Source organism: Calliphora vicina, chromosome 4 (assembly GCF_958450345.1).
Source record: "Calliphora vicina chromosome 4, idCalVici1.1, whole genome shotgun sequence".
Taxonomy (NCBI): domain Eukaryota; kingdom Metazoa; phylum Arthropoda; class Insecta; order Diptera; family Calliphoridae; genus Calliphora; species Calliphora vicina.
Window position 1 is genome coordinate 99390712 of NC_088783.1, and position 21626 is coordinate 99412337.

Below are 21626 nucleotides of genomic sequence, written 5' to 3' on the forward strand. Positions count from 1 at the left end.
TAAACGGTTAGTCCGAATGACATTACACATGCGCAAAGAGTTTAAGTTTTGAATTTGCACCTCACCACCAAGAGCGGGGCCAGATGTCACCAAAGTAGGAGACCTCGGGTATGTTCAATTTTAATAACGATCCTATTTCTTCTTGTCGAGTACTACATAAAACATCATCGTAACTATCAATTATCTCTTATAGATTAGGAGATATTTATATAGGACTAACAACAAATTTATATATCAAATAAAGAGATCATTGCTTAGAAAGTATGACTGAGTCCAAAGTTACATGCATTTGAATTTAAAAAATTTTAAAATGGCGATTTTTCGCTATTTTTTTTTTTATTCTTTTTAAGTTATCTAAAAAATTTCTAAAAGGATGTATAAAAATTTGTATTTTTTGAAAAGCTAACTTTACATCAAATATTTTAAATGGAAAACAATTTTAAAATCTTTAATACCGTGGGGACGAGGTCCATTCAAAAAACGCCAATTTTTTATGTAAAATTCAACTTTAGGACAAAAATTCTCAAATCGCATACTCGGTATCAAAACGTAGTAACCCATTTTAGATGGTCCAATATATTCTTAATTATTCTGTAAAGGGTTTCGATAACCCCGCCTGTGCTATGGATATTATAACCAAAAAACTAAAAAATCCCATTTTTTTGGACTTTTCAACACTTGTTTGGGAATTGCGGTATTCCTGATTACAAATTTCCATTTTTAAATTATTTTAGAAAACCGAAAATTATTCAATGTTCATTCAATTTATCAAACAAATTTGATATAAAATGTAATGATATACATATGTCCTGTTATAATGCTGAGAAAGAAAAAATAACAAATACCAATCTAATTGAAGAAATATTAATGAAAAAAGAATTTTCTCGTTAAAATAAGCTCACAATAATGCAGTGCATTTTATACTTTCTCTGATAATTAAATAACGGTGCAATGCATTTTTTTCTGTTTAGGCGCTATGAAAGCTAAGGACATTTTTAAAGAATTTTTAAAAATTAGTTCCTCAACTGGCCAGCACATTATTAGAAAGGTTTCGCCACGAAAATAGAACAGACGATAAGGGTAGATCTGCGCCAAATAAAATATTTAATAATACAGATAAGATATGGATTGTCCGTAAAGTTAAAGAAAAACTTAATTTGAGTGCTCCAAAGTTGAAGAATGAAGTTGAAAAATATTTAGGTTCGATGGGTTCTGTGCGAGGCAAATTTTGATGGAAGGACTGCCAGAAATAAGCCGTTGATAAATACTGTTAATAGAAAACGAAGAATTGAGTTTTGTCGACAACATTTAACAAAGACATTTGATTCAGGAAGTCCGTTATTTTTGGATTTATCCAAACACAAGACTTCCTTTCAGACATGAAAAGGTTACATTTGCTTTCATCTGCAAAAATAACGGACTTCCTGAATGAAATGTCTTTGTTCAAATGTTGTCGACAAAACTCAATTCTTCGTCTTCTATTTATCATTACATTTTATATAAAATATGTTTGATAAATTGAATGAACATTGACTAATTTTCGATTTTCTAAATTAATTATACCTGCATCAAATGAGCTATGAGTCACTGTATATTTTTGAAAAATAGAAATAATCCTCTATCCATTGATATATAACATCGATCGTTTTTAAAATTTAACATAACAGAGGTTTCCTACTTTGGGGACACCTGGCCCCGCCGCTGTTGGGCCCATGAGGTCCAAATTCAAAACATAAACTCGACAACACTTCCTTTTTGCGCGTGTCAAATTTCATTCACATCGGCTAACCGTTTAGAAGTTACAGATTTATTTCTCTCTTTTTTTGTTCTAATACCACTGTGCGACGATTAATCGTTGTTAAATTAATAACACTAGTTAGTACATAATATTAATTCAAATATATGTATCTACATAATTGTGTATGTATTTATACTTGCAACAAATAGTTACATAACTACATACTTACATACGTACGTACGTATTTATTCATTAAGTATTCAATATTTACAAACATAGATAAAATAAATAGCAGAAAATATCACACTTTCATTCATTCATACATAAATACATAATTATCTTATATACTACGAAATATACTAAATACATACATACATACATATATACATTTGTTATACACATGTAAACACTTAGATAAAAATATCAACAAACATCATAATTAAATGTACAATAACATACACACATCCTTATTTATTTATTGATTTATATAATTTATCAAGAGCCGAATAAAAATGGCTTTAAAACCCAAGTCATTTTTCCAATCTACTACGTGACCGAGGTCATATTTATAACCTTTCTTCATGAATTGCGTTTGCAATTTCTACTAACTTCTGTTGAGACCCTATAAATTACATATATTCTATATCCATATATATGTATGTATATCGGAGTCGATTTAGCAATGTCCATCTGGCCGTCTGTTCGTGTGTGGGTCGTAGTAAATTTTCAAATCTGGTACAAAAATGCTTTTCCTACAAAGTGAAAATGAGCTTTCGAAGAAAATCTTTAAAACGCCCTTATAAGTAAACAACCAGATGGATGGAGCTTTAATTTATCACACGGAGATATTAGCCAACTTTTCATCATAAATTGGCTAATTAAAAATAGTAGATCTTCTTATCCCGGAATAACTTGTATTGCGCTGTTTTCAATCACATTTTATTATATTCAAAAATAGTAAACATTAAGAGGGCATTTGCATTATGAATGCACTTTTTTCTTATGTATTTATATAGTTTAAAGAGGCCATAAGTCGTCAATGGGGTCAATTAAGGGATAAGCTATTTATAGACGGCAATACTGAGTATTAATATTTGTCAAAAACTCAAGTATCATAATACAATTTCATCGTCTAAACAAAATTTGTATTAGATTTTCAAAAAATCTAATATAAATTGCGAGCCTTGGCTCACATTTCAATTTGACACGTCGTGAAAAATTGAAATGATTTTGCAGCAAAATGAGGCATTTAGGAAGGCCGCTACTGCTTGTTTTTCCCGCTGTGCTTCAACGTAAAAAGAGCCACATTCGTATAGAATATGATTTTCAAGGAACCGATATCTGCGGTTGGCCCAGTTTAATCTCATGAGCATAGAGTAGTCTACTCACTATCTTATTCATATGGACACAGCACGCTGCAGCGTTCCGGAATCCTCAAACTGAGGATATTTTTTATTTGTTGCTGCGCCAACATATTTTACATTCAACTATCTGAAATCCCTTATAATCGATTTTTGTTCTGAGATCATTTTTAGTCGGTTACTTTCATTGTTTAAATAAAATCGAATAAAATACATACATACATATTATAATATTTAAACATTAACATGCATACATTCACATATACATAAACATACAAACATTTAAGAAACAAATATTTAGATATAAAATATCAAATCGGATCGCAATTATATTACAATAATAAAAAATAAATAATAAATTAAAATAGATTTTTTGGTTTTTGGAAATTCTACATTCTTAGTCTAGTATTAATTATTAATACTAATTATTATTATAATTAAATATAATACATAAATATTGATAACAATAATATTTCTCCCTAGTTGTGTTACTAAATTATAGTTAAATTTGATTAGAAAAAAAGAAGAAATAATTAAAATGAAAAGTAAAACGAAAACAATAATCTTATTATATTGAATATTTAAAATATTGAAACAAACAAACAAATAAACCCAAAGAAAAAACGATGAAATTAAAAATTTATTAATAAAGAAAAAATTATAATAACAAAAAAAAAATACAAACACAAAACAAATATCAATTATTCAAATGCATTTATACAACTTAAAATAATGGTAATTAAAAATATATAAAAAAAAACAATAATAATAAACATCGATTGTTCATAAAATATAAAACTATAAAATACTATAAAATATTTATTTCTCCAAAATGTGGGTAAATCCATTTCATTTAACGTACCATATAATTATGATGTAAATACTACTTTACTTACCTAGTAAGCCAGCAAGTAATATTGGAGCAACATGATTACTACTTATTATTTGACTGAAACACTAGTTATTTTTGTTCGAGATTTGAAAAAATTCATGGGTCCTACTTATAAATGTACTTACATTCAGTTCAGTTTTATGTAGTTACATTCACAACAAGAATATGTAGCAAATGGTATAAAAGTGGCGATTAATTGAAATTTAGAAATAAAGTTTTTATAATAAATTTTGGTATATGGTAAAAGTAGATAAAATTCTACATCACTAGCTGTAAAAATCAATCAACTAAGTTGTTTACTTTCTTTTCAGTGAGTGGTCAAAATTAGCAAATTATTGCTGTTTTAAAAATAGTGAAAAATTTCGAAATTTTTACAATTGAAGCGATTATTGTTAGTATTAAATCTATTAAAAGTAAATCTTTTATAATGAAACCTTCAACATCAGGTATTAAAGTATATAGTAATTTTTTTTTATAAAAATTATGTGTATATGTACACAGAAAAAATCATGATAAAAATATAGAAGGTAGTTTCAATCAAAATTTTTTTTTTAAAATAAGGTTTTTTGAAGTTTCCTTATTTTGTGAGCATTATAAAAAGCGTTGCCACATTCCAAAAAATGATTATGATTTTCGAGAATTTTTTTACAAAAAATGTGTAATTTAATTTATTATTTAAATAAAAATGTATTATGTTGTGTTGGGAGTTATTGATTCAATTCCTAACGTTCAATTACTTATTAAAACACGTTGACTATTTTTATATGTATGCATTTTCTTCATTTTTTTATTACTATGTAAATATTTTATATCTTTTAAATGGAGAGACATGTAGCACACGGAAGAATGTATTTTCAAGATCTAGCCGAGCACTCTCAGAAAATATAAAAAGTCTTTGAAATCGGATGGAAAACAAAAAATGCCACGCGTTTAACAAATTTACATGTCGAAGGTGCCCTACTTTGGGTCCCATAGCGCCGCCATTGAAGTATTTGTGGGGTTCATTTTCAAATCTTAAACTCGAATATTCCTTGGGTACGCCGTTTCGAAATACGAGATTTATTTTCAAATAATTTCGATTCTACTCCAGTGTGCATAGTTAATGGATTATGATCGGTAATAATCGGTGATATATATCCCAAAATATGTTTACATAATAAATAGTATTTTTAAATTACCTTGTGTTCATTGGGACAGCATTCATATCCAATCTAACACGCTTTGTTTTAACTGAAATATTACTTTTAACTAAATGGTCGGAGCACACCATTGGCAGTTTTGGCAAATCTTCTTCGCAAGCTTTACATATATCCATAAACTGTTGTTGTTGTTGGGTAAATATTTTTTCTATTTTTTAATAATTTTCAAATTAATGAAAATTATGTATTCCCAAAGGGAAAATTTGAAATTGATATGGCATTACTATTTTAACGAAAACGTCAAAATCCTTAAGCATGTCAGACGTAGAATTTTAAAAAATAAAGAGAGAATGAAACTACCTTCTATTTTTCTACTATGGAAAAAATTATGACTAAAATATTTTCAAACAAATGTATTTTATTATTTATTTTATTTGGTTTCATAAATATTTTAGTTGGTTTTAAATTTGATGGTTAACAATGCTAACAACTTTTTTTAATAATGAGAAACGTCTATTTGTTTTGTAAATATTTTAACATAATGTACTTAAAATCAAGCACGTTTTCATTTTGTGATACATTTTTATAATATTCAAAATAATAGACAACACTTGTACATAACAAAATATTTTCTTTATTAAAATTTTGTTTGAATTTTTTTATAAACTCAAACAATTTTTTAAATTATTGAAAAAATGTTTGTTTACTTTGAAACAAAAACAAATTTATAGTGAATTTTGACAAACAGCTGTAAAATAAAAATAAATTATACATATATTTTGAAAAAAAATATTTACATATGTACACAATTTTTAAGTTTTGGTCGTCATGAAACAGACTAGGAGTTCAAGGGCTCAATAACTCCTCACGTTTCAAGATTGGTAAGTATGTATGAACTTAAAATTCTTTATTATATCATTGTTAAACATTCCGGTATAATTGCAGACGTTGTTAGCTTCCTATGACAGAAATTTGGGAGAATACGACATAATTGGTAAGACGATTGATTTTCATTAAGATGAATGTGAAAACTGGTTTATCTTCCCACAGGTGAACAATATCCATATAACTTGGATTCCCGTTTGCTGGATAGTCCGTAAGTGGGAGAAACTAGTTCATATTTTATATGACAGTATTTTCTATAGAAAATATTGTGTATAACAGTATTTTCTTTAGAAACTATTATATATAACAGTATTTTCTTTAGAAAATATTGTATATAACAGTATTTTCTTTAGAAAATATTGTGTATAACAGTATTTTTATATAGAAAATATTGTCTATAGCTGTATTTTATATAGAAAATATTGTGTATAATAGTATTTTCTTTATAAACTATTGTGTATAAAGTATTTTCTTTATAAACTATTGTGTATAACAGTGTTTTTCTATAGAAAATATTGTGTATAACAGTATTTTATATAGAAAATATTGTTTATAATATTATATTATAATATATAATTAAAATATTTGTTGATTTTGAATTTAAATGTTATTAATATTTTAATTGATTTAATAAAAAATATTGTTTGAATATCTAGTCAAAACCAATTATTTGTTTCTATGGTTTTATTAAAAATATTGTTTGATTTTATGTGGAATTTCATATAAATGTTTCATTGATAGTTAAAATATTTTAATAAGAAAAAAAAATTTTTTTTTTCAATAAAATATTTACAAATTTTGTTGTTTGATTTTGTGATTTTTGTGATAGGTCCCATTTCAATAAAATATTCAATTGACTTTATGAATTTTGTGATTGGATTTGAATTTTTGTTTTTTCTGTGTACCTACGTATATTAGAATCTAAAAAACTTCCGGAAGTTATCGGTTTACATGAAAGCAAAGACGAAATATGAACAATTCATGCCTATACATTAGAGTGACAGCCGATTTTTATTTTTTAGATTTCAAAGAGTGCCGGGTGGAATATTGTGACACTAGGCCTAAATGTTAAGTGCTGAAAATTTGAGCCAAATCGGGCAACGATTTCTGGACGCGCATCGAGGTCAAAGTTCAGATATATGCAAAATTATACTATTTATATGGAATAAATAGGTGAAACTCGTTAAATTTCTGCATTGTTTTCTAGAAATGTATAGATTTATTTATATTAATGAATATTACATTAAAAAATTGTTTTTGGAAGTTAACCCTGCATCTCCTTTGTGTCAAAATGACCCAAAAACTGTATTATCGCCAAAATTCGGAAAAAATGCAAATTTTTCAGATATTTTAAAAATTTAGCTACTAAATAAATACTTTTGCAATTGAATGCAAAAGAATCGAAATGTGTACGTAATTATCGTTGTAATGAGATATAAATGACAAAATTTGATTAAAAAATTTTAAAGTTATTACAAATTCGCCAGACCATTAATGTGTTTCAGGCCACTTGAACAAAAAATTTAGGAAAAAAATTAAGATATTTCGAGAAAAATTAAAATAAAAGCTAATTTTTTTTTAAAATATATCCGTATTTACTTGTGTATGAGTTTTTATCTTCGTAGGATACCGTTAACCTCTTCGCAGGTATGGCCAAAAAAAATTATTTTTTTAACGGCTGTTTCAAATCTCCATTTTCAAAATTTTAAAAATTTTGTTAAACAAATTTCAGAATTTTTTGACCATCTCATTGGGATTTATTGAGATCAAAATAGGGAATAAAAATATGAAAAAATTATGTCAATACCTCTTACAGTTTTTCCGTACCTGCGATTTAAATTTTGCGATTTTCAAGAAAAACTAATTTTTTGTCCATATTTAGGCGAATGAGCCCAATTTCCTTAATGTTATAAATTTTAAGTAAAACCTATTCATAATATTATAGTCCTTGTAATTTTAAATATGGTCTGAAAGTTTTACTAAAATCGGAAAAAGATAACCTTAAATCGTGAAGGTCAAAGGTCAAATTTTTCAATATTTGGAATTTCTAAAAAAAAGATAGCGAAATGTTATATATTTTTTTGCCGATTTTAATGAAACTTGAGGAAAGTATAACAAAAAGTCCAGAATTTAAAATAGCACCACAAAAATGGAAATTAACTCTTAGCAGCACTTGGGGTCCAAATTACCCTCAACTTTTAAAATCATGAAAAACACAGCCATTTTGACCCCAAGTGCTCTTAAAGGATTAAATCCATTTTTGCACTGTTGTTGTAAATGTTAGACCCCAGTGTATATTTGGCTCAAGTTTCATTAAAATCGGCCCAAAAATATATAACATTTCGCTATCTTTTCTTTAGAAATTCCAAATATTGAAAAATTTGACCTTTGACCTTCACGATTTAAGGTTATCGTTTTCCGACTTTAGTAAAACTTTCAGACCATATTTAAAATTACAAGGACTATAATATTATGAATAGGTTTTACTTAAAATTTATAACATTAAGGAAATTGGGCTCATTCGCCTAAATATGGACCAAAAATTAGTTTTTCTTGAAAATCGCAAAATTTAAATCGCAGGTACGGAAAAACTGTAAGAGGTATTGACATAATTTTTTCATATTTTTATTCCCTATTTTGATCTCAATAAACCCCAATGTAATGATCGAAAAAATCTGAAATTTGTTTAACAAAATTTTTAAAAATTTGAAAATGGAGATTTGAAACAGCCCTTAAAAAAATAATTTTTTTTGGCCATACCTGCGAAGAGGTTAACGGTATCCTACGAAGACAAAAACTCATACACAAGTAAATACGGATATATTTTAAATAAAAATTAGCTTTTATTTTAATTTTTCTCGAAATATGTTAATTTTTTTTCCTAAATTTTTTGTTCAAGTGGCCTGAAACACGTTAATGGTCTGGCGAATTTGTAATAACTTTAACATTTTTTAACCAAATTTTGTCATTTATATCTCATTACAACGATAATTACGTACACATTTCGATTCTTTTGCATTCAATTGCAAAAGTATTTATTTAGTAGCTAAATTTGTAAAATATCTGAAAAATTTGAATTTTTTCCGAATTTTGGCGATAATACAGTTTTTGGGTCATTTTGACACAAAGGAGATGCAGGGTTAACTTCCAAAAACAAGTTTTTAATGTAATATTCATTAATATAAATAAATCTATACATTTCTAGAAAACAATGCAGAAATTTAACGAGTTTCACCTATTTATTCCATATAAAGTACGATTTTGCATATATCTAAACTTTGATCTCGATGCGCGTCCAGAAATCATTGACCGATTTGGCTCAGATTTTCAGCACTTAACTTTTAGGCCTAGTGTCACAATATTCCACCCGGCACTCTTCAAAATTTTAACAAAAAATTTTTTCCATACAACTGATTGTCACTCTATTTTTTTATTTTTTATTTTTATTTATTTATTTATTTAGTCTATGGATTAACTCCGTTCAGACAAAAAAATTTAAATATTATAAATATTACAAACAAATTTAATGTAATCTATTTAAATATAAAATTAAATTACATTTAATAATATTAATACTCAAAGTTGTATCGATAATATTGTACAAATCATTAAAATTTAAACAGATTCGACGAAAAGAGTCAGCATTAGCATAATTTTGTTGAAAATATGGAATTTTTAACGGATGGTAATAACGTGTAGGGCGTTGAGGGACATTAAAATGTAAGTTGCTTAAAAGGAACTCTGAGCTAATATTGCCATTAATAAGGTTGATAAGAAATATGACATTCAACATTGTTCGGCGACTTTTTAAAGTTGGTAAATTGAGTTCCAATAACCTGGTACTGTATGGAGGAAGATATATAGATGGATTTGGGTAAGATCTCCTTAAAACGAATAGCAGAAATTGTTTTTGGACAGACTCAATACGATCACTATGGATGTTATAATATGGATCCCAAATGATTGATCCATATTCGATTATAGGTCTTACAAGAGCTGTATACAACTGTTTTGTTATAGATGGATCAGAAAATTCCTTTGACCATCGTTTAATAAAACCAAATACACCACGAGCTTTATTAGTACACATATTTATATGTTCGATAAAAGATAACTTAGCATCAAATAATACACCAAGATCCAAGAAAACATCAACAACCTCTAATTTGAAATCACCAAGGAAATAGCATCCAATTGATCTAGTTTTTCTGGAAAAACGCATATGTTTACATTTTTTTAAATTAATATCCAAGATGTTAATTTGGCACCAAACGAAGAATAAATTTAAATCCTGTTGTAAATGGGGCTGAACAATAGAGTCGGCACAACATGAAAACAGTTTTACATCATCTGCATACATAAGTATGTTGGAAAATTTTATTGTGGTAGGAAGGTCGTTGATATACAATAGGAATAGTATTGGTCCTAGATGACTGCCTTGCGGAACTCCAGATTTGACGATAATATTTTTAGATAATGCATTATTAAAACGCACACGTTGTTCACGACGGACAAGATAAGATTTTATCCATTCCAAGCAGCAATTCGTAAATCCCATTATATACAGCTTATGCAACAAAAGATCGTGGTTAACTCTATCGAAGGCTTTACTAAAATCAGTGTAAATAACATCGGTATTACATCCATTAATGAAACCATTATTAATTATTGTTGTCAGTTCTAGCAAATTAGTCGTAGTCGAACATCCTTTACGAAAACCATGTTGGAAAGGTGTAATTATGGAAGAAACTTGATGACTTAAAAATTCGGTTAGATATTGTTCAAAAAGCTTAGGAATGACGCTTAATTTAGCAATACCTCTGTAGTTTATTATATTCGATTTATTCCCAGATTTAAACAGTGGAATAATAAAAGATTTTTTCCATAATTTCGGAAAGTAGCCATACTTTATAGACATGTTGAATAATATTGTTAAAGGTGTTGCTAAAGATTGTGCACAATTTATAAGAAGGCAGCTAGGAATACCATCAGGTCCACTGTAGAAAGATGGTTTTAGTTTGATTAATAGAGTGATCATATTGGCAGTAGTGATGAATGGAAATGAAATAGGTTGTTGTTCTGGAATATAAAATGGATAAGTTTTTGATGTATCATATTCAGCATTAGAGTAAGTTGAAGCAAAAAAATCCGCAAACAAATTACTTATTTCCATATGATTGGAAGTCTCGGTTGTAAGGTATTTCATTAAGGACGGAAATCCGACGGAATTCCTTTTCGAGTTAACAAATTTATAAAATATTTTAGGGTCGCGTTTAAAGTTCAGTTTCATCATATTTAGATAATTTTTATAAAGGTTAAGATTGAGTAAATTGTATTTAGCACGGTATAGAGAATATTTAGTGTAATCATTCAGCAATCCAGTTTGTTTATACTTCTTATAAAACTTATTTTTTATATTTTTTAATCTCGATAGAGGTTTTGAATTCCAAGGAGGGCCAGATTTATTAAGAACTGCATATTTAGGTACACAATCATCAATTTAATAAAACAAAGTTTTGTAAAATGAATTTATAGTTGCATCAATTGCTGCCGGAGTACCACTGGATAACGACAAAATTTGATGCCAGTTTGTATTATATAAAAAGAAATTTAAATCGTTGTAGTTAGTCTTTTTAAAACAGTAATCTTTTATGTTATTTAGTTTTTTATTTGGTTTCCCGGAAATTGGATAATTACAGTTGACTTCAATAGTAGGATGATGACGATCTTCAGGTTTAGTGACAGGATGATGACGGACCAAGGAACAATCTTTAGGTTCATTTACGAATACCAAATCAAGTAGTTTATTAGAGTCATTTAATACTCCATTTATTTGAAAAAGACATAAATCCGAAATGTTGTTTAAGAATTCTTCGATGAAATTGTTTATATTTATTGGAGAATAACAAGAAGAATCAGGTATATATTCCCAAGATAGATAAGGTAAATTAAAATCTCCAAACACGAGGACCAAGTCTTCGGGGCTAATCGAATTAACGACGGATTTTATTGCAGAGAAGTGTTGAAGATAGGTTATTTGATCTGAATTTGGAGGAATATAGGAACATGTAACGAAAATGTGTTTACGGTTTAATTTTATTTTGACTGCAATAAATTCAACATTGTTTAACGGAATGTTGTCAATTTCAATGGTCTCCAAACATTTAGACACAGCAATCAAAACTCCACCACCAGTAGTATAAGTAACTCTGTCACGTCTAAAAATTATATATTTATTGCAAAAAATTTCAGAATTTAAAATATTGCTGTTGAGCCATGTTTCGGAAAATACAAGGATTTGATGATTTAGATCAAAACTATCAATATACAAGTTAGAGAGTTTAGATTTAATACCATTTACATTTTGATATATAATATTTAATTGAGTATCATAGTTGTTGATCAGTTTTTTGAAAAATTAGTTGAGCGGGAGGGCAAATGAACAGTATTAGCTGATCTTTGGTTGTCTCTGTAAACATATTCACGAATCAATGCATTATCAGGCCAAAATCTAGGATCTATTAAATGGTCAAAGATTTCGGGAGGTACCATAATTTTAAATGATGCAATAGTTCTCGGCTGAGAATATTTAAACTTATAGATCACCATTTCAACATCAAGATTCAATTTGGTTTTGATATAATATTCAATATCGTCAATTGAATACATACATATACATACATACATATTTTCCTTAAAAAAATAACAAATTTATACTTTTTTTTAGTTCTAGGTTAATTTAAAACAATAATACTTTTATTCGGTGATCAAATTATGTACAAATAAATACACATTATTTATGTACATTTTATGTTTATTCCAGCCATGGACAATACGGCCTTAAACTTTAAATAGCTTCTTCTTACATTTGTCATTCTTACAAAATCATGTTATATTTTCGGAACACGATTGAAATCTTTGTGGGATGACAAAGTTTTACATCGGCATCTTAGTAAATTCCAGTAGGCCTGCCGATATTCCGACGACATAAGCACATAAATAATTGGATTGATGCAAGTTGTTAAATAGACCAGCAGGTAACCGCTGATGTTGAAAATGTGATTATCGTTGGCACCTTTCCAAATTTTTGTTAACGTTATGGGCAAATAACAAATGACAAACGATACGAATATCACTAGTATCATTTTCAAGAGCCTGCGATCTTTTATACTCATACGCCCCGGATATATTGCCGATGCATTCGATGTATTGCCCATGGAAACGTAATGATTTTTTCGGGGACTAAATCGTGTAAATGATGTTTTAATTGATGTTTTTATCGGATTATGGCGCCTGTAATAATAACAAAATATGTATGAATATGACAAATTTTGGGTAGTTATGTATAATAACTTACGCTGATGTGTTCTGTGTTGCGGGATTTGATGAACTTTTGGTGTTAGAATTATTTAAAGGTTGTGTAGATTTGGTTGTTTCCTAAAAGAAAAATAAACAAATATTTAAGGATGTTTGTAGTCAGATATGGAAAATAAGAAAACTATACAGAAATAAATTAAAAGAACGTGCCGATAAATCGGATATACATATATCTGGCATAGCATTCTGCTACCATATTTCTCTCTATATTTTAAAGTATGTTAAACAAATATGTATCTAAAGGGTATTTATTAATGCGCTTCCTATCTTTAAATTTAAATAAAACAAGGCGAATAAATCTGGCTGAATTTGAACGATGTCAGGAGTAATGTTTTCTGTGAGGACCGCTGTGTTTGATGCTTATTCGCATAACCCTGCGATTTAAGAAAACCGCACAAAAAAAGTCTAATCACCATCTCGGTGGCCAGATCACATCGCCTCCACCTGAGATAATCATGCACTCAAATAGCTCGTGCAGAATAACCAATGTGGCATGAGCTTTGTGGCACGTAGTCCCGTGCAAAATAAGTTTGTAATCATCGACCTATAGCGCTTGCTGTTGATGGTGATGGGCTGGCCTACGTCGTTCTCAAAGAACCAAACAGTAACTTTTTCGGGATGCATTGGACACATTTGGATCAAATGTGGATTGGTATCGTACCAAATTCGAACATTTTAAAATAAACCTAGAAATATAATTTTGAATGTATCCGCCTTTAATAAAAAATAGGTGTGTGGTACTTTTTGGAAATTCGTAATTCTAGGTGCTCAAAACGGATAAAAATGGTACTCGTTAAAAATAAAAAGCAGAAATTCGTACTTTTTTGAAATTCTATTTTGAATGAAAATGGCCTTTTTTTTGGTACTTTGATGCATTCAATGTAATTTGAAGATAGAGAAAGTTCATATTATGTAGTTAATACGAATCTAGATAAACGGAGGTGACGACTACTTGTTAAAATATGAAAACGAAGAACACATTTGCCATATGTCTGTCAAAATAATAATAAAAGGAGTGATTCATTTAAAGAGTTAAATGAAATCAACACAGAATTAAAACACGTAAAAGTGTTACCGAATTTTGTATACCCACCATCAATATGTGACAATAACATATTTTGCTGATATATGGGGGGTAGGGTTAATTATGGACCGATCCTCACAAATGTTGGTAGAAAGATTTTGGTTCATATAAAATTTGTTATTGTCATCACGATATTAATAAGACAATTAAGAATGTTCAAGTCATTTTCTGAGGAGGACCTTGTATGGGGACAATGTACAAATGTTGCCCGATTTTTGTCATACTAATTATTATGAGACAATATTGAATTAATAATTATAAGTATAATTTCCGAGTACAAAATTTGTGCAAAATTCTATCAGGATTTCTTAATAATCAATATATTTATGACTGCTCAAACAGTATTCCGAGGGACATTTGTATGGGGGCTATGTGAAATAATGGACCGATATTTCCCATTCTATACAAAACAAATAGTGTATTCAGCCGACAGACAGACGGTCAGACATAGTTAGATCGTCTTAGAGTGTTATAAGGACCCAGAATATATACATATGTATACTAGAGTGTCCTTTAGAATTAAATGTTTGAAATATTGAAACGGTACCGCTGAAAACTTTCGTAATGCCCCAAAATACCACCAAAAAAATGTTTACCTTGTTCTAAGAAGGGCAACCCGTGTCGTCTTTCGATTTAGTTTTGAGGTGCATTTACAAGGGGAAAAAATGCATTTTTTCAGTTTTTTTTTTTTAAATTTGCCATTAAATAACAATTTAACTTAAAAGAATCGAAATGTGTACATAATTGTCGTTCTAATAAGATATAAAAGATAAAAATTAGTTAAAAAATGTTAAAGTTATTAAAAAATCTCCAGGCCATTAACGTGTCTTAGGCCACTAGAACAAGAAATGTAGAAACAAAATTAACATATTTTAAGAAATATTAAAATAAAAGCTAATTTTTACTTAACATATATCCATATTTACTTGTATGGTTAACTGTATCCTATGAAGATAAAAACTCATATACAAGTAAATATGGATATATTTTAAGTAAAAATAAACTTTTGTTTTAATATTGCTCGAAATATGTTAATTTTGCTCCTACATTTCTTGTTATAGTGGCCTGAGTCACGTTAATGGCCTGGGGATTTTCTAATAACTTTAAAAACTTTTAACAATTTTTTGTCTTTTATATCGCATTAGAATGACAATTACGTACACATTTCGATTCTTTTAAATTAAATTGCAAAAGTAATTACAAAAACTGAAAATATTGAATTTTTTCTCCTTGTAAAAGCACCTCAAAACTAAATCGCAAGTCGGCATGGATTGCAATCATGATAGAAAGACAAAATTTCATATTTAACTATAGTTTTATATATATAAAAAAATTCCGTGGAATATTTTTTTGTTCACTTTCGGGTAATGTTTGTCGGGAATTTATTCATAAGTTTTCTTCTAAAATTTACTATATTCAGATACGTTTCGATGGCCAAATTTGTTCACTCCACTCAAGCCAAAGCTGAAAAAATTGGTTATTAAGAATGTATCAAATTTAAAGTTCATGTTCTTAAACGAATTATTAATATAACTGACATTACATCTTTTAGGGATATTCAATGATCATTATTCATATTTAGAGAAAATAATAACAATAATAGTGGTTCAAATTTGTTTATCAACAATCAGATTTGAACATGGTCGAAATTCTTAAGTTTTATAATTAAACAATGAATTTATTGATTTCATACTGATTAAAACTACGACTGTGACAAACCGATCAAATGCCACTATTAAATCTGAAACCCTTATAAAGGCTGGACCAACAACCATCCATTATTATAGAAAATTCAAAAAGTACCATAACAAAAATAACCAAAAATTTTCCTCTCGCGGATTTTAATTCATTCAGGACCATCTGTGTCTAATACTAAATTTTATGTTTCTAAGTCCATTATTATATAATATTAAAAAGAACTATTAGAAGGAAGAATACCACCACTAAATACAATATTTTTAGAATTCTAACGCATTCAAGTTTATAAAAAAATCAAAACGTACATTTAGTTGAAAAATATGAAAAATATTTTTGTGAATTCTAAATCATTAATTTGATATGTTGGACCTCTCGTCAGACCACTCGCCTACAGTTTTAAGGTTATTAGTAGTTCCAAGTAAATTGGAAAACTCTTACTCTTGTTTCCCTAACAAGAAAACGAATTGGTTAAAGTATAAAATGTATGTTAGCTCACACTTGCCACAAAACATCTCATTGAAAAATTAATATGAGATACAATCCGCTGTCGATATATTTACAGACATTTTAACAAACGCCGTTAAAGTGTCCACGCCCCCAGTCACCCTGGGGAATTACAGACATTCAAAATGTCCTAAAAACATTGAGTCTCTTGTCAAAGAAAAGAGAACACTCAGACGTCAATGGCAACAATCGCGATCTCCGAACGTAAAGGCTAAACTTAATAAGTGCCAAAGAAGACTTCACGTCACCTTAAAGATTAATAAAGAATCTAACCTGAGAAATTATCTTAGAAACTTAGACCCTACTAAGAACACGGAATATAGTCTCTGGAAAACTGTGAAAAATATGCAATGCCCACTTGTATATGAGTCGCCCATACGCCTTCAGAACGGAGAATGGGCAAAAAATACTTCAGAAAAAATCGAAGCATTTGCCAATCACTTGGAGAATGTATTTACCCCAAATGATACAAATTCATATATTAGAGATAATGTCATAAACAATGTGGTGCCAGCCCCACTAAAATTCCGGTTCTCTGCCGTGAGGACGACGGTCAAAGGTCTTAAGGCTGGAAAATCACCTGGTATAGATGAAATTACTACCACGATGATAAGTAATCTGCCCAACTCAGCACTGAGAATTATTTTGTTCATATTTAACTCAATACTACGTATTGGATATTTCCCATCCTCATGGAAAATATCTGATATAGTTATGATACCAAAACCGGGAAAAGATGTCACTCAAGTGACATCATACCGTCCCATTAGCCAGTTGTCAATATTCCCAAAACTTTTTGAAAAGTTGTTACTTGAGAGACGTATAGTGCACCTTGACGAAAATTGCATTATTCCTGACCATCAATTTGGTTTCAGAAGGAAACATAGTACTATCGAACAGGTACATCGGATAACTACACTTATTCGGAAAACCTTCGAGAGCAAGCAGTATTGTTCCCCATTATTTATTGACATATCTCAAGCCTTCGATAAAGTCTGGCACGATGGACTAATACACAAAATTACTATATTACTACCTGCGAACGTACATAAACTGCTTAAAAATTACATACAAGAAAGATCTTTCCAAATCAGATCAAAGGATGTGATCTCAACACGTCGAAAAATATCCGCTGGTGTACCACAGGGAAGTATTCTAGGGCCGTTCCTATATATTTTATATACTGCAGATATGCCTACGAGCGCACTGACTCACACATCTACATTTGCGGATGATACCGCTTTTTTAAGTACACATGAAAACCCCGTAATAGCTTCTGAACAACTCCAGTCTCACATCGGCGATTTGGAAAAATGACTGGACAAATGGAAAATTAAGGTCAATGCAACAAAATGTATTCACGTTACATTTACTTTAAGACGAGAAAGTTGCCCTTCCATACAGATAAATAATATCAAAATCCCAGAACAGAGCCATGTGCGATATCTCGGTATCCATCTTGATCGCCGTTTAACATGGTCCCACCATATTGAAGCCAAGGTTACGCAAATAAAATTAAAGTCAGTCCAACTGTACTGGTTAATTGGCCCACGGTCTGCTCTAGACTTGGAATACGAAGTGCTGTTGTACAAAACAATTATAAAACCGATATGGCTATACGGCATTCAGCTATGGGGAACAGCCTCCTCATCTAACGTTGAAAAATTGCAAAGAAAGCAGTCAGCACTGTTAAGGACAATAACAGGTGCCCCATGGTACATTCGCAATAGTAATTAATATCCATAGGGATCTCAATGTCCCCATAATACGCGAGGAGATCAAACTCTCCAGTCTAAAATACATTTCAAAACTAATGGATCATCCAAACCCCCTCGCCAGGGAGTTGCTGTCATTTGAGGGTCATAGACGACTGAGGCGATTGGAAACACTGGATCTGGCCAGATAATCATTTAACGAGCACTCATGTTGGACATTGCAGCGGCAATAACAACTTTAGTTTTAGTTTAGGTTAAGATTTGAATACTTATTTGTGAATTTCTAATAAGAAAGATTCAATAAAGAAAAAAATACTGAAAAAAAATTTACATGCGTACAAGCGTGTAATTTGAGTGTAAATTTTACATGTGTTTTGTTATGTAACAAAAATTTTAACAAGAACAAAACACATGTAAAATTACACTCAAAGTACACGCTTGTATGCACATACAATTTTTTGAAAATAAGCGAATTCACTTAATTATGAATAAATTCGAAAAGAATCCATAGATTTTTATGATCGATATCTCATTTTGTTCCTATTACAGGCTTTACGATAAAGCAATAAATCTAAACAATTTCCGCCGTTTTCGATTTTTTATGATTTTTTTAAAACAAAAAAATTGGATATTTTTATATAAAAAATATATTTTTTGCTTCAATTTGTTATTATAACTCCGAAACTACTGAGCCTATTAAAACGGATTAAAGGTTATGTAAATTTAAACTTTCTTAAGTTTACTTCAATAATATCGGACTAACCGTTTTTGAGTTATCATAAATTATGTGGAGAAACATTTAAAAAAATTCACAATTTTCGAAAAAAAAATTAAAAAAAAAATCTACCCATAGAATTTAAAAATTTTACCATTTTTGTACTACTGGAACCACAATACATCAAAATTGTGTAGTGGTTTAAAAAGCCTCCAAAATTTTTTTGATTTTGTTGCCCTGTGTTAGAATTAAGAAAAAGTTCCATGAAGCCCCACTAAATTAATGTTTCTAGATTCTTTGGCAAATAAAATACAAAAAGTATTATTAAAGTAATTATAATAAAGAAAAAGTTCAATAAAGTCTCCCTCTTGGATTCTTATTCACACAGAACCATATATGCTTAATTTCATGTTTATAGAAAATATTTATTACTAGTTAACCGCCCCGGCTTCGCCCGGTAGCTATTTACTAATGTTAGTTCTTCAAGTTTCTTCACCTGCCTGTTCTTATTTATTTGCAAATAAAATATTTAAATTTGTACTGCATACTTTAGGGAGCTTTTTTATTACAGGACTGGAATTTTTGATTTTTTTTCTTTCTCCTGAAATTTCGAATCGAATAAAAAAAATCAGCCAAATCGCTCCAGCCGTTCTCACGTGATGTCATTACATACATGGACCATTTAATTTTTATATATATATAGATAAGTTATTTTATAAATTGTTAGTAAAATCAGTATGTGAAAGTCATACCAGATAATTATTTTTTTTTGGTCGAAATCAACATCTTTTACATATTTACTTACATTTGTAAAACTGGAAGATGTGTTTGATTTGGCTTCAGTTTTTTTACTAATTTTTTCATACGATATTGGTAAATTGTCTAAAGAATAGTTATCGTCTATGAACTGAATATCGTCGGCCACATCGAAGGGCTTTAGGTCCAAATAATCGGCAACACCACCCCCAGTGTCCGCAACTTTGATGAGAGCCCTGACATTTTCTGGATCTGTGACGTTTCGATTAGATTCAGTTCCTTTAGGCGATATGGGCTTTGATGCAGGTTCTCTGGAACGGAATGCCGCTTTACGTACCAAATAAAAAATGCGTGCATAACAGAATACAATGCATAAACAAGGCACCATAAATGCCAGCACAAATAAAAACTCTTTGGGAGAGCGATCGTTATGATCATGTAGAATGGAGCATGAACCAATCGCTATGTCTAGACCAAACTTGCCCCAAATACCACGCCATGTTGGTATCATAATTGAAAAACACAATAGCCATGTACCGATCACCATTAAAGCCAAGTACCGATGTTGATAAATTCTTTGGAATAGTAAACGATACAATCATTAGATATGTAAATAAAATATAATTATAGGATTAGTAACGTACCTTGTATAATGTCTGGGATGGGCAATGATAACATAACGATTGATTGTTATCAGGGATACTGTGAAAAGCGATACCGCCAATAGACCGTAACGCAATAGTGGAAATAAACGGCACAACAAATCCCCATGTATCCAGGAACGTCTCAGAAACGTCGATGCTGCCAAAGGCAAATTAAAGCATCCAAATAACAAGTCGGAAATTGATAAGTTTATTATAAATACAGCTGTGGAATTACGGTTCTGAAATATTAATATTTTTTTTTAAATTATTAAGTTAAAATACTTATTTCGTAAAACCGTATTTCGTACCTGTTTCCCTCGCGATAGAGCAGCAATGGTTAAAATATTACCTGGCACCCCGATGACCATAAACACTATACACGCTATAGCTGCAAAATTTAACAGCTCATCAGAATAGCCTTCAAAAAGCTCATTTGGAATTTTATTTGAGGAAATACTGTTTGGCATTTTAATGAATTTGTCGAAGAACTCTAAAATAAATAAGTAATACATACATATATTATAATAACCATTATGGTGTGTTAAATAATCTTGTCTCATGTTATCTTTCAATTTCTTCCTTTATATCCAGCTAAAACTGAGTTGAAACCTATAATGGTGCACCAGTCATATTCGGGGTTGTCATAGAATCCAATCATTGTCGGAATCGGTGTTTTCAAATATGTACCACATTTATAAAATGCACTGCAATATAATACTTCTTATTTTAAATGAAGTGCTATTACAATCGGTAGTTTTCTTGGAGATGTCATAATATGTTTTACGACTTTAACCAGATTATCAAACATTTTCCGTCATTCTGCTGAAAGATCCCAATTTTTCCATCAGATCAAACAGATTTGTGGGTTCGAGAACACACATGCGAGTTCTCTGAAACGAAAATCCACAAGTGGCGACAAATTGAAACAGTGCACGAATTTCGGGACACCTTTTATAAAAATTCGAAGACCTCGTCATAGAAACTATGTATTTTGAGTTTTTAAACCTATAAGAAATTGTCTTTCAATCAAAATGATTACCAACTCAGACTCATTCTTCGTACATTTGGTTTACATTTGGTGAATAGAGTAACTTCGGGTAATGTGGACTACCGTTTTG

The 21626-nt window shown here is 29.7% G+C and overlaps 1 protein-coding gene across 1 annotated transcript; it reads right to left on the minus strand.

Annotated features, from left to right (window-relative positions):
• Positions 1 to 12742: 12742 nt before the first annotated feature.
• LOC135957271 (G-protein coupled receptor moody) lies at positions 12743 to 20998 on the minus strand. Its single transcript, XM_065507991.1, has 5 exons — positions 20817 to 20998; positions 20509 to 20747; positions 19914 to 20439; positions 13373 to 13452; positions 12743 to 13308 (listed from the first exon to the last, which is right to left on the minus strand). Exons 1-5 carry the CDS (start codon positions 20973 to 20975, stop codon positions 12906 to 12908), a joined length of 1407 nt encoding a protein of 468 aa, XP_065364063.1. The 5' UTR covers positions 20976 to 20998; the 3' UTR covers positions 12743 to 12905.
• Between the last annotated feature and the right edge of the window lie 628 nt (positions 20999 to 21626).